The 14,332-nt window shown below is 37.8% G+C and overlaps 2 protein-coding genes across 4 annotated transcripts; both read right to left on the minus strand.

The window, feature by feature from the left end:
- Positions 1–472: 472 nt before the first annotated feature.
- fnbp4 (formin binding protein 4) lies at positions 473–10,486 on the minus strand. Of its 2 annotated transcripts, none has more exons than XM_060886197.1 (17): positions 10,299–10,486; positions 8,546–8,635; positions 7,923–8,053; positions 7,569–7,743; positions 7,027–7,174; positions 6,746–6,845; positions 6,297–6,623; positions 5,096–5,294; positions 4,231–4,322; positions 4,015–4,113; positions 3,733–3,866; positions 2,767–2,930; positions 2,318–2,541; positions 2,103–2,238; positions 1,795–1,985; positions 1,474–1,631; positions 473–1,352 (listed from the first exon to the last, which is right to left on the minus strand). In XM_060886197.1, the coding sequence occupies exons 1-17, from the start codon at positions 10,414–10,416 to the stop codon at positions 1,259–1,261; spliced, it is 2,580 nt and encodes an 859-aa protein (XP_060742180.1). In that variant the 5' UTR covers positions 10,417–10,486; the 3' UTR covers positions 473–1,258. The 2 variants fall into 2 exon arrangements, with proteins under 2 accessions (XP_060742180.1, XP_060742178.1); XM_060886195.1 differs by having other exon boundaries at positions 4,015–4,119; positions 10,299–10,484.
- Positions 10,487–12,321: 1,835 nt separating this feature from the next.
- On the minus strand, positions 12,322–14,277 carry lrrc10 (leucine rich repeat containing 10). 2 transcript variants are annotated; one of them, XM_060886109.1, is made up of 2 exons: positions 14,141–14,277; positions 12,322–13,914 (listed from the first exon to the last, which is right to left on the minus strand). In XM_060886109.1, the coding sequence occupies exon 2, from the start codon at positions 13,888–13,890 to the stop codon at positions 12,997–12,999; it is 894 nt and encodes a 297-aa protein (XP_060742092.1). In that variant the 5' UTR covers positions 13,891–13,914; positions 14,141–14,277; the 3' UTR covers positions 12,322–12,996. The 2 variants fall into 2 exon arrangements, with proteins under 2 accessions (XP_060742092.1, XP_060742091.1); XM_060886108.1 differs by having other exon boundaries at positions 12,322–13,933; positions 14,141–14,271.
- Positions 14,278–14,332: the final 55 nt, after the last annotated feature.

The following is a 14,332-nucleotide window of genomic DNA, read 5'->3' on the forward strand; positions in this document are numbered from 1 at the left end:
TAGTATTATTTCTAGTACATTTGTTTCATGGCCAGGGTCATAGTGGTTCCAAAGACTAGCCCAATAATGCCAGGTAATGCGAGGCATGAATTTTATTAGCCAACTTTTTACAGCCCAGGACCTCTATAGCTGTTAAAATTATTTCCATGGACCTACTGAGCTTGTTTATTAGCAAACCAACCAATTTCCACCACCAAAAAATCAGGCAGCTCAACCACTAAACAATATAAAAGACTACATATTTTCATAAACTTACAAGAAAGCACTTTTTCAGTTAAACAATCATACTGTATCTCCACAGAACGTGCTCATTCAAGAGCCTTAAGCAATTTAAAACCGGTTATTTTTATAGCTCCTGTGGTATTCCCTCTTATAAAAACACCTGGATTGGTACATTATCTGGTTTCAAAAACCTACAAAACACCACAGATCAGTGCATTGTTCAGAAAAATAAAATCATATATTACACAGGTTGTATAAATGTGTTTATTATTTACAACATAGCAAACATTACTGAGTGCCCATCCCCATTTCCAGTAAGAGACACAGCTATACAGAACACTTAGGAACAGCATGGCTGTAGATGACTGAAATTTCCCATACTGAAAACGATATTCTAAATCTGCTTATAAAGTGTTATTGCAAAGCCTATACCCTGCACAAACATAATCCACTGAAATATAAAATAAATTTCACCTAAAGACTGAGTACTTATATGCAGGTCCTTGAACATCCTAAATAATTGATCACCACAGAAACTTTGTTTTCCACCATGTGCAAATGTGTATTATTTAATCACTTTTAGTGGATAAAGTCTGGGACACAATCATAAGATTCTAGGTATCAGAATCATGGACATTTAAAAAAAAAAGCATTAATCCCTACAGTAAATGGTCTTGGGATCAAAGACTCATCATTATGGAACAGTATGTCCAAAACATCACATAATTTGCCATAATCTATAAAATTACTAGTCTCAGTGTCAACACATGCTAAAATAAAAAAGAAGGTGGTTGCTTTGCAATTACCATGGACCAATGTTGCTGACTGTGAAGGGTCTAACAAAGAACAATAACAAAGTACTTTGTACACTGGGAGTTATTTTTACAAAAAGAAATATGAGACTTTGCCTTTTTGCAGAAAAATTCACCACTTGACTAGAGGTCATAGTATAAAAACCATTGTCCACCCTGTGGAAACAAAATAAGAAGAGAAATATACAGTCCAAAGAAATCCATTCCACACTGAAGAATTAATGCTACGAACTCTGCATCATCTTTCTCTTCTTTAGCAACCTTTCTCTCCAATCATCAGGCAGAGCCTCAAAGTTGGCATTCTTCATTGCCTTTCCCCTATAAATGTGAGGAAAAAAAACGTTTGATTACAAAAACATGATTACTTAATTGAAAATTAAGATAGATGTTTTTTAAATTAAAAGAAGGATCAATGCTGGCTGTTTTTTATTTCACTTACGAGGCAAGCTGTTGATGTTTCCACTCTTCTATGCGCTTGTTGTTTAGTTGGTCTCGATCTTCGTCACTAGAACTGGATTTCTCCTCTTCATCTAGTTCCCTCTGGATGCTCTGCCATTTTTTCACTAATGATGGCATCTTGGTCTTGCTCTTCTTCATCTGAAGGAAAAAAAAAAAAGATTTATCTTAAAAAAAAATTCTTTATATCACACTGCACCATGACATCGGTGGAATGTTATCAAGCCCAAAGATCAAGAAGAGTATGTACAAAGCAAGTAATATGATGTGTGTGTGCGAGAGGGAGAGATAGACAGAGACCTACCTTCTCCTTCTTTAGCTTCTTCGTTTTGTCTGAAGGCATCTTTGTGGACACTGGTTCAACTGGAGGTTGGGGTGGTGGAAGTGGAGGTTGTGAGGGTGTGGCTGGCATTGGAGGAACTAGAGGCTCTGATGTAAGAGCTGGTGTAGCTACTGCAGTCATACCCCAATAAGCATTTGCAGTGATAATAGGGGCTGTAAGATTATGGAGCAAAATACATCATGATTAAAATTTATTAGATTCATTCAGCAAATTAATGTTTAAGACCAGATAAACTTATATGGATCAGTGTTTTAATGTCGTTCATTTACCTGCTGTGGCGGTAGGCTGAGTGTAAAGTATGGGACTGCTTCCAATAGTAATGGCTTTGTTCAGCTGTTCTGAGCCTGGAGCTTTCCTCTTCTGGGCTTTAGTCACAGGTCCTTGAGTCGCTGCTGCTTCACTGGCCTGGGTGAAGGAAAATACTTAATCACAGAAAAATACTGAAACTATCAAAACACATGAATTATATCGGAAATAAAATTACCCTAAATTCCTCTGTTCCAGGGGCAGGTGGCTCGGCATCCTCATCTTCCATTTCTACCTCCTCGATCTCTCCATCATCGCTGAGAGGTGGAGGAGGGGGTGGAGGAGGAGATTCAGGAGGTGGTGGTGGTGGAGGTGGTTGTTCTGCAGGAGGAGGGGGAGTGTCTGGAGGAAGTGGAGGTTGAGGAGCTGACCAATAAGACTGGGTTTCTCCAAAGGTCGTTTCTGTAGTAACAAACATTAGTGGTCCTTTAACTCCATCAGATGCTTCACCACCATTTTTAACATTCATGACATCTACAGCATTAGACTTGATCAAATCATACCAGACTGTAACACATCAACAACAACAGACTGTAGACAAAACTTCATTTGTTCAGATACTCAAATAACATATGTGGTCAAAAACTGGCCATCCTTTTTAATATTGGTTGTTAAACTGACACCTACCTGCTAGACCACTGGAAGCCTCAGGAGATTGTTGACCTGCATTTGCCGGACAAACTGCCGAGGGCTGGGGTGGCTTCGCATCTTCGTCTTCTTCCTTCACTGCTGGAAACTCCCACTGAGAGGCACTGGTCCGGTCATTCACATAGAAGTACCGCCTGTGATCTCTAGAGGTGGAGAAACAAACACACAACACTGTCTTACAAGCTGGCCCCTTTACGATGAGACCCAGGGAGACTTAAACGGAGCAGGGGGTCTCTTGTTCCCAGGTGAAAAATGTTGAGCAGGGCTATGCATTAAGCCCAAGAGAAGAGCCAGATTGGATGGGGAACACTGGTGAAGAACCCACCTTCTGCTCAAAAATCAACAAAAATTACAGCAAATCCTGAAACATTTATTGAACAGTAGTCATTGAAATACTCACACAGACAAAAACCCACTGAGATGCCTTTGAGAAGACATCTTCAGAAGAGGGTAAAGGAAATAGTATTTATACAAATCATCAAATGTTGCATGGATAGAAATAACAGTAAACAAAGTAGATTGGTCTGACCTTCAGGCTCCCATGGCAAGGCACCGTCTTCGCTTTAACAGATGCTTGTGTGCTCCCATGTAGTCACTCTGTCACTCACTCTCCCATCATTTTGGGTCAGTCCTGTAAAGTTCAAAGCTCTTGCACTTGCAAGCACCTTCCTAAGAGCTAGTGGACCCTTCTGTCTTATTTGGGGGGGTGAATGGGCTCATCTCTTTGGGGCTCTGTTGCTTTCAGTTGGGTCTTTACAGATGCTTCCTTATAACACAACTTTGGGTCTTTCTCCTTTGGCGACATTTCCCAATACTACAAACCAGTCAAGTATTTACCATATCGCAGAGGTAAAGTAGTCAATAGGCGCAAGTGTGGGGTGGGAATTAAGAGTTTTTAGGGAGGGGTGTGGAGTGATAAAGATGTGAAAGATAAGGAGCTCGTACCTGTCCCAATGGCAGGACCAGCCCTTGGGAGTGGCGTTAAGTTCGTAATGTTTTATGTGCTCAGCAGCTTCCTGCAACCTGCGGCGTAGATAATTTCCATTCAGAGCGCCTTCTCGCCAATCTGCTATCCGCGTCTAGAAGAAAGAAGATACAACAAAGGACTCAATAACAAAGAATCTGTGTTTTATGTAAATGTGGTTATTTCAAATTATAGTAATGTATTACTACACGTACTAAAACTAGGAAAAGTACACTTGCAAAGTTTAAAGAAATAATATCTACCTCAGTTTGTAACAAAAGCAGTTGAAAGTTGGAGATGGTCTTTTTGTCAATTCCCAAGAATTCCATTTTGCTGGTCAAAGTGTTGGCAAGCTCTCCAATCTGAAACTGAAAGCAATTTCAGGAAACTGAATACCTGGTAACGAGGACAACGCTTGATTCAAGACTTGTTATAATCGGCTATTAAGTTAATCAAATGGCTCTATATTTAATCTTTACCTTAAGGTCTGCTGTATCCTCCTCTTGAGGTTTAGGTACAGTTTTTTCCTGTTCCTTTTTGTCTTCTTGTTTCTCAGCTGTTTTGGAATGTGCTAGAAAATAAAAAAAAAACATTCAAAAAAAATACCCCAAATTGGTGAAAATCAGCTGCTGTGAATTTATAGTCTCTATAGTGAGCAAGACCAGGGCGTAGCAAATCTACAAACATTTTATTCACTACTTGTAGTGTTATTTTTGTCACCTATTTTTAATTTAGTCTTGGTCTTGTGCCAAATGTCCTTGTTAGTTTTAGTCATATTTAGTCATTCACATATCTTTTTTTGTTAGTCAAGTTTTAGTCAAAAGAAAACTCAAGGTATCTTAGTCAAGTTTTAGTCGACTAAAAGTCTTTTAATTTTAGTCTAGTTTTAGTCAAAAAATGTTAGTCTTTTTTTAAAATAACACATTACTACTGAGATTATTACTGATAACCATTTCAGTAAAAAGTGTTTCACATATGTTTCACTCGAACTTGACTGCACATCACATTTTTTACTTTATTGATACTGCTTTTAATCGTAATGCAAAGACCGGTCATCAAATATGTTTATACAAAACATTTTCACCTCGTCTTTTTTTGTCAACAATAATGCGTGTTAATTTAGTCTTAGTCAACGTTTTTGGACAGTGGTGCAGTCTTGTCATCATCTCATCTTAGTCATGAAAAAAAAAGGTTGTTGAACATAATTTGTCTCGTCTGACGAAATTAACACTAACTACTTGTCTACATTATGTTCAATAACAGTTACTAATACCACGCCATAGTGAGATCTGAAGAATATAATGTGTAAATCTTACGTATGTCTAATGTTTAATGTGGGGTTACCTATCTCCACAGCCTCTGCAGTGTCCCATTCTACTTTCTCAGAGCCTCTGCTGTTTGAGTCAGGACTTGGTGCCCGAATAAAAGCTGTTTTCCACTTAGTCTTCTTTAAAAGGCCCCGAGAACCCTCTTGACTTGCCTCAGAACAGGGGCTTGAACCACCAGCACTGCCATCACCTTCTTCTAGGGCACGAAGTTCGGCCTGGGTTATAAAAGGAAAGTACTGCTTTAGAAACTTTAAAGAGAATAGAAAATAAAGGATAGCTAATATTAGGAAATATTACGGATAGAGGAAATTAGGGATAGCTAATATGGCAAAGTATTAGTTAAGGGGTTTGGATGTCTTAAAACAGTGGTCTTCACTATTTTTTTCATGTGAGCCACACTGATAGGACAAGGACAATAGGAGAGCCACTTTCAAAGTATGCAAAGATATTCAGTCTTCGAGTTGCGGATGATGCATGTTCCCCATCAGTTACCTCTTTTGTCACTGTCACATTGCTTTGTTGCTGTTCATTTTGTGCGCGGGATTGTTTGATAATAAATCGATCCATTTTTTAGTCCGTGTGTACAGTAAACACAAGTTGTTAACTAGCATGAAACACAAACTAGCTTCTGGCAGGCCGCCAAAAACTGGCTATTGCGCAGAACGCAGTGAGTCAGTGACGAGTCAAATAATATATATAAATATACATTATTATTTGTAATAGAGCACATTCGTTTTTCTATGCTTCCCTGATTGTTTTTAATGTTATTTAAGTGGAAAATAAATTTTAACCATATGATCATATCATCGTATTGTTTACTGCCATGCGAGCCGCATATTAAAGCTTGGCGAGCCGCAGGAGGCTCGCAAGCCGTGCAATGAGTAACACTGTCTTAAAATAACAGGATTAAAGATTAAATATTACATAATGAAAGGAATTTTGCACAAATCGAGAACTTTAAACAATATTAATAACTAGATAATATTTTTAAGTATAAAATTCAAATCATATGCAAAATTGGGGATTACTTAGACTTTGATATCTAAGTATAGATTATAGACTATACATTACCAATAATAGCAGAAATACTCAAGATTTATGTAACATGTTTTGACGGGTTTGCTTCTTCATATTTGAAAGGTAACATGAGTCTTGACCACACTACACCTAAAAGTATTTAAGTAGGACATTACTAATTAAATAGGTTAGTGTCATACCTTTTTCCTCTCCAATGCAAGCTCCAGTTCCTTGGTATCCTCCTCCGTCTCCTCTTCTCCCTCAGAGTTTTCTCTAGATTGGTTTCTACTTTGCTGATTACACTGAGCAGGGCTTTCTCCATCACATGGAGCAGGAGAGCCTGAAGGTGCCTCTCCCTCAACCTCCGGAGAATTCTCCACCTTGTCGTCCATCGCCAAAATCTTCTTTCTCCATTTTTCTTCTGCCTCTTTCACTTCAACTGGTATTAGAGGTGCAAGGAGCGATGCAGCTACCCCTTTCCTCTCCTCCTCATCACTAGTTAAAGCCACCACACTCTCCATTACATCCTGTGTAAAGTCAAAGAATTAGGAATTAGCTTGCATATAATATTAATTTAACCAAACTGGAATATCTAGGAATTAAATAAATAACAGACATAGAGACAACATAGTAAACATATAAATCTTGCCTTCTTTTTTGGTTCTGGTTTCAATGCAGTGACAGCCAGAGCGGAGTGTTCAGGATAACTTGCTGCGTTAGGTAACACCTCACTGCCATTAACAGATGAGCTGTGAAATATGAAGTGTTCCGTTGAAATAAACTGTGATTACATTTAAAATAAGTCTTCTGCAAAATATCCTGATTAAAATATATAAAAAAGGATTAAAGTAACATCCCCACATTTGATAGAAGAAAAAAAAACATTTTGATAACATGCCATTTTTATTAACATTTCGTTTCAAAGCTCACCTCACGGAGTACTGCTGTAGACTCTGCACTTGATCGGCCAAATAGTGTGGAAGCTCCCAGACTACCTCATTAGTCTGGGTGTTCCAGTAGTAGTAGCAACCTGTGTTCTCATCCCACACCTCCTGCCAATCACCCATTTCAACCCCAGCTAAAGCAAAAACATACACAAAAGCAGAAGTCCCATGTTTAATTTCTGAATAGTGCGTCAAAATCTTACTATCTATTATTTTAGAAATTCTGTTACACAATAACCACCATCTAAGTAACAGCTGTCATCAACAAATAGAGCCTTCAATTACTAACAGAGGCCTAAACTGTTTGCTTTACCTGCATAATGAGGCAACAGCAGCAAACAATGAAATGGTTGGACAATAATACATAGTGTCTCTGTAAAACCTTGTTTCTGTTATTTCAGGCTATTTATTACCAAATATCTGGCACATCCCTAAAGAAAATAAACACATTCATACCAATATTTTAAGAGTGAACTTTCCTATTAGTTTTAACAGTGGAAATCAAAGCCTGACAATTAATTTCCTCACCTCCCGCCAGAGAATACTGTGTATTATACTGAAATTCCTGTGCAGAGCCATTCTGTGAATAAGAGTGCTGTTCTGTCTTGGGTTCAGGGCGAGGAGGGGTAGGTGCTGGAGCAATGGGCTCCTCCTTTGTAGTATCATCGGTCTGGGCTGGCTGAGTGGTGATAGCATCAATTTCCTGCAGCAAAAATAATAAATAAATAGATACATAAATAGCAGCACTCACACATATCTAGGATAAATATTTAACAAAGTCTACATTTATGATTTTCAATTCGAGTAAATAAAACAAAGCACAACACCAAGACTTTATTACTTAACAACCATATCAGGAAAATGAAGTACAATATTACTCACAGCCATAAAACTTGCAAGTGTACTGTCAATGTCTGCAGAGCGATTGAGCTTTGCTTTGGCAGCAGAACTGCTTGCTTCAGATGCATCTTCTTCCTCACTGTCCTCATAAGCACCAAGCAAAGACAAGCCCTCTGAAAACAAATCCATGGCATGTCAGTTCAGAATCATTTTACAGTATACATTCAATAGAACAGATTGAATAACAATATAAAAGATGGATCCATTAAAGAAAATTGGCTTGCTATTACTTCTGAAATGGGAAAACCCAAAGGCTGAGATTTTAAAGAAGACATTTTTAAAAGCAATCAGATGGATATGGTCCTTGCCCCCCTGGTTAAAGGTAACCATCTTTCCCTGATATTATATGTTTATTGTTGTAACTTGTACATACCCAAGAATCTAATTCTGTATTACACTTACAATCTTTAATTAGTTACATATAACTTAATGAGTTATATGGTCTGTTAAATAGTTACATTTGATGTCTGATACTCTTTAAATACTGTCATTTTATTTAGGTTTTCCCATTTTGCTTTGTTAATGGCTGTGCTTCAAAATGGAAAACCTACAACTTTACGTATCAAGTAATGTTACAGGCAATCATCAATAAATTCTTTACTCACGTGTTGCCTTTGCTGCTGGGGTCTTCATGTCCATGTTCACCTCCCTGTATACTCCTTGCCCGTTGGTGCCTGTATTATTCTCAGTCTCCCCTAAAAAACAAATACACAATTTCCTGAAAACCTAAACAAAGACAGTTTGCTATTAAAATGCACAATACAAGGAGCAATTTGTTGAACTTAATAAAATACAAGTTTTATTTTAAATAAAAACAAATTTACACAAGGCAGCCTTCTTCAACATTCTGTATACAGTAAGTCCCAGGAGAAAAGCATCTGTGCACTAGATTCTCTTTGTAAACGTCCTGCTATAATCACAAGAACCCGATATCCAAGAGTAACCTAATATTTGCATACTAGTATGCTAGCACATGCATTTTGTCAACTTGCATTGAAAACAGACTAGGTAAAATAAATATTATTTAAATAGGTTCTTAGTTTAGAATTAGAATCAGAAGGAGCTTTATTGCCAAGTATGCTTGCGTATACAAGGGATTTGCTTTAGGGTCATACACATCCAGTACACTGAGATGACAACAACACAGACAATAAAAATAAGATGAGAAAAAAAAAAAAATAAATAAATAAAAATAAAAACCTATGTAAATACAAATAGACTTATAAATAACTAAAATTGTATGTACAGTTGTGCTATAGATTATAGAATAGGATAGAATGAGATGCAGGGATGTACTAGGCTAAAGGTGGTAACAAATAAATATAAGATTATTGCATTGTTATTACTTATTGGGGGAAATTTAACTGTTCATGAGGTAGATTGTCTGGGGGAAGAAACTGTTCTTGTGCCTGGTTGTGCTGGTATTTGCTGGTGATTTGGATGTGAGGGATCCAGAGTGATATTCTGAGCCATTTTTCCTCACTAACAGTTCTTGAAGACTGGACAGAGGAGCACTAATAATCCTTTCAGCAGTCTGAACCCTTCTCTGTAGTCTTCTGATAGCTGTATATTGATCAATATCTGAGTGTATCTGAGACAAACAGGACAGTTGACCGAGCTGGATTTTTTCAGCAGGGAGATTAGAGAGGCTAATAAAATATTCTAACTTAATAAACACACAACTTTGATGGTGGTCGACATATTGATCACCTTGTTTTAAAAAACACCCCACATTGAGAATCTCGGTTACATTAATGCTAACTTTCCTTTGTAGGGCACATAAGCACGTATACAGCTTTGGATTAGCGAAACCTTTATTTCCTCGTTGGCGTAAACAAACAGCTCGACACAGAGGAAATGCTTTTAATTACAATAACAAAAATCAGGGTTTTTAATGTCCTTCATTTATTTATTTACTTATTCATTTACGAATTTTGCTAGGTTACATTGCCTTTTTGTCTGCTGCTAATCGCTACATGCTAGCAGCGTTAGCAAGCTAAAGCAAGCTTACACGATATAGATATAAATCATCCTGTGACCGAGTTAACCTCAAGTGTTTCCTGTTTAAACAACAACACCACTTTAATAACCATTCGCTCAAACTAGTTATCTTCACCTAGTTACGTTTTTCCCCTCTAATATTCGATCGGTTGTGTCCTAGCTTTGTAAATTAGCTGCCTAGCTTATTGACATGAGCTAGCGTTGTTAGCCGAAGTGCCATGCACTAGCCGGATAGATCTGGCCTAGACAAGACACGGGTGTGTTCTTAATACGTCTTAATATTTAAACACAGACTTCTGACTATACTTCTAAACTATCCGAGAGCTCAAATACACACTTAGGCGGATATTTTCTCACCTTCCGACCCAGATCCCAGAGTTTCGTCTCGACTTGTTCCTGATCCGCTGCGCAGTCCTGGCGGTGAGAGCTGTAAAATGGTCCTGCGGCTCGTCCCTGTGCGGCTTTTCTTTCCCATCACTGTGTGCGAGTGCCAATGCTGATAATGGAGCCGAGCTACTGGCACAACATCAGCTGCACTGTGTTTCCCTGTGAAGGCAGCAACAATAACGCGCTTCAGGCGGAATAAAAGATAAACCACCGCAACATTTACTCTTTAACAACTTTATTATTACTTCTCATGCAGTCTTGTGATGTCACTCAAAAGTATATTTACGTTGCCTTCGTGCACAATTATTGTCATAAATTCAACTCCAGATTAATTGGCATAGAGATAATGGAAGTTCTACATACATATGAGTTTATTTAGTTATTATTATACTTATTTACATCCTTATCCAGAGTGACTTACGTTTTTATTTCAATTTATACAACTGAACAATTGAGGGTGAAGGTCCATGTTCATGGACCCACCAGCTTGGTGGACCTGGGATTCAAACTCATGACCTTCTGATCAGTTATCCAACACCTTAACCACTGAGCTACAACCTCAGTGGGAGTGATGGGACTGGTATCATCATCCGCACCCACGCACACACACACACACACACACACACACACACACACACACACACACACACACACACACACACACACACACACACACACACACACACACACACACACACACACACACACACACACACACACACACACACACAGAGACACTCAGGGGTATTTAGGAAAGTGTGTGGAAACCACAAAATCAGAATGTGCAGAAGGTTGTAAGCATAAATTCCAGCCATATCTACCAATCTTGGGCTCTGAACTGCTCAGTTGTAATTCTCAGTCAAATGTAAGTTGCCTTGGATGCTTTAGAAAAGCATCAGCTTGATTTTAATAAAAAAAAATCTACTGGTTACTGTATCAACACCCACTCTATTTGCTGATATTTGTCTCTTTATATTGACAAATATGCTTGGTGGCCCTGTAGGTTGTGCAGGGTTTAAATCCTGAAACTGAGAAAGCCATTGCAAAACATTAATTTCCTGATCCTCAAATATTTCTGTGCACATTCGGATGTATGTTTGGGGTCATTATAATTTTCTTAAACTCCTGATAGAGGCTGCTAGGAAGCGTTGACATCATATATTCACTTTGAGTTACCACTTTATCCATGATGGTGGATCTGGAGACCGGAATACACACCGTGCAGTAAAGCTGTTCATCACATGGTTTTGGGATTAGGAAGTTATTGGGTTAAAGAAATGACCATGGATTTTAAATGATAAATCTGAAATGCATCACTGCTAGTGCAGAATGAGCTGAAGATATGTTTGCTGTTTCTTATAAGAGGTGACTGTAAGTTCTTAGTTTTAGAATCAGAATCAGAAAAATAAATAAATTGTATGTACAGTTGTGCTATATATGATAGAATGGAATACAATAGAATAGAATGAGATGCAGGAATGTACTAGGAGGTGGTAACAAATAAATCAAAGATTATTGCACATTGTTATTGCGTAATGGGGGAAATTTAACTGTTCATGAGGTAGATTGCCTGGGGAAGAAACTGTTCTTGTGCTTGGTTGTGCTGGTGTTTGGGGCTCTGTAGTGCAGACCAGATGGTAAAAGTTCAAAACGCAGATGACTTGGATGTGAGAGATCCAGAGTGATTTTCTTAGCCCTTTTCCTCACTCCAGGTTTATACAGTTCTTAAAGGGTGGGCAGGGGAACACCAATAATCCTTTCAGCAGTCCAAAACTTTCTCTGTAGTTTTCTGATGTTTGATTTTGTAGCTGAGCAAAACCAGGCAGTTTATGTAGTTTTATTGATTATACATGTCTAACTACTATACTTGTTAATTATACTTGTCTAAATTATGTATGATTCTAAATAATATACTTTCATAATAATTAAGAACAGAAATTGAAACAGTGATTTTTGGTAAAATAAATAAATTTATTATGCCATTTCTTTGCATGTGAAAAAAAACACACTTCACACAGAATGTGACAATCCGATGAACTTTGCTGACACTAATCCCAAATACACATTATATCCCATCTGAAAACTTGCTTGTAGAACTTCTAACAATTCTCTTAATAATGGCAAAAACACAGCTAACAAAGTTGAGGTTAATATTTGCAGAAAACAGTCTACATGTCCACCAGCAACCAGGGCCAGCAAGAATGATGATAAAAGCCTATTAAAGGTCGTACATTAAACTGCAGACCCGAATCTGTCACTTCACACATGCATTATTGAGGAGGTGAGGTACATTGTTGGAATTTAGCAATTCATCATTAGAATATCCTTCAATACTTCATACAGTTTAATTCAAGATAATCTATAAAACAGAAATTATATATCTTTAAAGAACTCAAATAATCAGAAAGCAGAAAAACATAAATTCTTGTACATTATATATATATAAAATCAATGTAGTAATGTGACAGCTATAGTCCTGGAATGTTTCTTTCATTACTTCAGAGAAAACATTTACTAAAACTATTGTTTTATATAGAAATATTCTTTACACCATCAATACATTAAGAACAATTCATTAGTATTACTGTACATTCTTTTGCTACCATGGATATATTAGATATATTACATATATTAAATATTAAACATCATACTAGTTGTACATCTCCTATTACTCATTCTTTAGCAGCTGTTCTCTCACCTCTATGGACACCTCAGCTGTGTTTTCTGCTGTGGACACTTCAGCTGTGTTTTCTGCTGTGGACACTTCAGCTGTCTTTTCTTCTGTGGACACTTCAGCCGTCTTACGCTCCACTTCATCATCCCCATCATTACTACTGTCGGCCCAGCGGCCCACCCGTTTCACACCTTCTCCCACCAAAGGTGCGTTAACACATGGATTATGGTCATAGATGATAACCTTAAGCCCTGTCAAGTGAATAAGTGGTGGAAAATATTGTATGTAGTTCCTGTCTACATCAATCACTTCCAAACAGTGCATTTCCAGAAGCACTGGTGGAAATTTATTCAGTGCATTGCCTGATAACCAAATACTTCGCAGCTCTTTTAACCTTGCCAGATCACCAGGCAAGCTACAAAACTGATTGTAACCCAGATGAAGAGTTTTGAGTTCAGAAAGCTTACATATTACAGATGGAAACTTTGTAATGCAGTTGTTATCTAGCCACAATGTCTTTAGTCCACTGAGTTGAGCAAGTTGTGTTGGTAGTTTGTAAAGTTGATTATTGCCAAGGTAGAGGATGTTAAGTTGCCGAAGACTGCAAACAACCAAAGGCAATTCCACAAAACAGTTGAAGTCCAGAGCCAGAATCTGAAGCTTTTTCAGATTATTAAGCTCAGGAGGCAGACTGCTCAAGTTGTTATTACTCAAATAAAGTTTTAATAGTTCACCAAAAGCACATACTCTAAGTGGAAAGCGATGAAGATGGCGGCTACTCAGGTCTAAAGTGCGATCATGTGGCATCTCCTTCAAGTCTCCAACCAAGAATCGCTCACATCTGTCTGATGGAATGAAGGCCACGGCTCCTCGAACAACATTTCCCATTACTCCACCCCACACTTATGGTCCCTTCATGAGGTAAAATGGTCTTATTAATAGAAATGGAAAAATAGATCATCCTTTGTCATCAATAGTTAATAACTTCATTTGAGTTGGTTAGAATCCTTTATGGAAATGCTTGAATATTGGAAATTTACATATTTCATATGATATACTGTTGATATAAAATAGGGTTTGCATTAAACGTTAAACAATACCCAAGATGGTAATCATTATTATAAGCATCATTACTTACTAAAGAGCTGCAGAATGTTCCTTTTGAAGACTTGTACGATTCCCTCTTTCTGATGATTTAATCATTTCTTTTTTCCCCAAAAAAGAATGAGATGGTTTTCTTGCCTGCACTCTGCACTCCCTGTGCCTTGCTCTAAGCCTTCTGACTCCAGTGAGTGCCAAAGATGATACTCAGTTTGCCCCTCCTCATGCA

This window comes from Tachysurus vachellii, chromosome 14, assembly GCF_030014155.1.
Source record: "Tachysurus vachellii isolate PV-2020 chromosome 14, HZAU_Pvac_v1, whole genome shotgun sequence".
Lineage (NCBI taxonomy): Eukaryota > Metazoa > Chordata > Actinopteri > Siluriformes > Bagridae > Tachysurus > Tachysurus vachellii.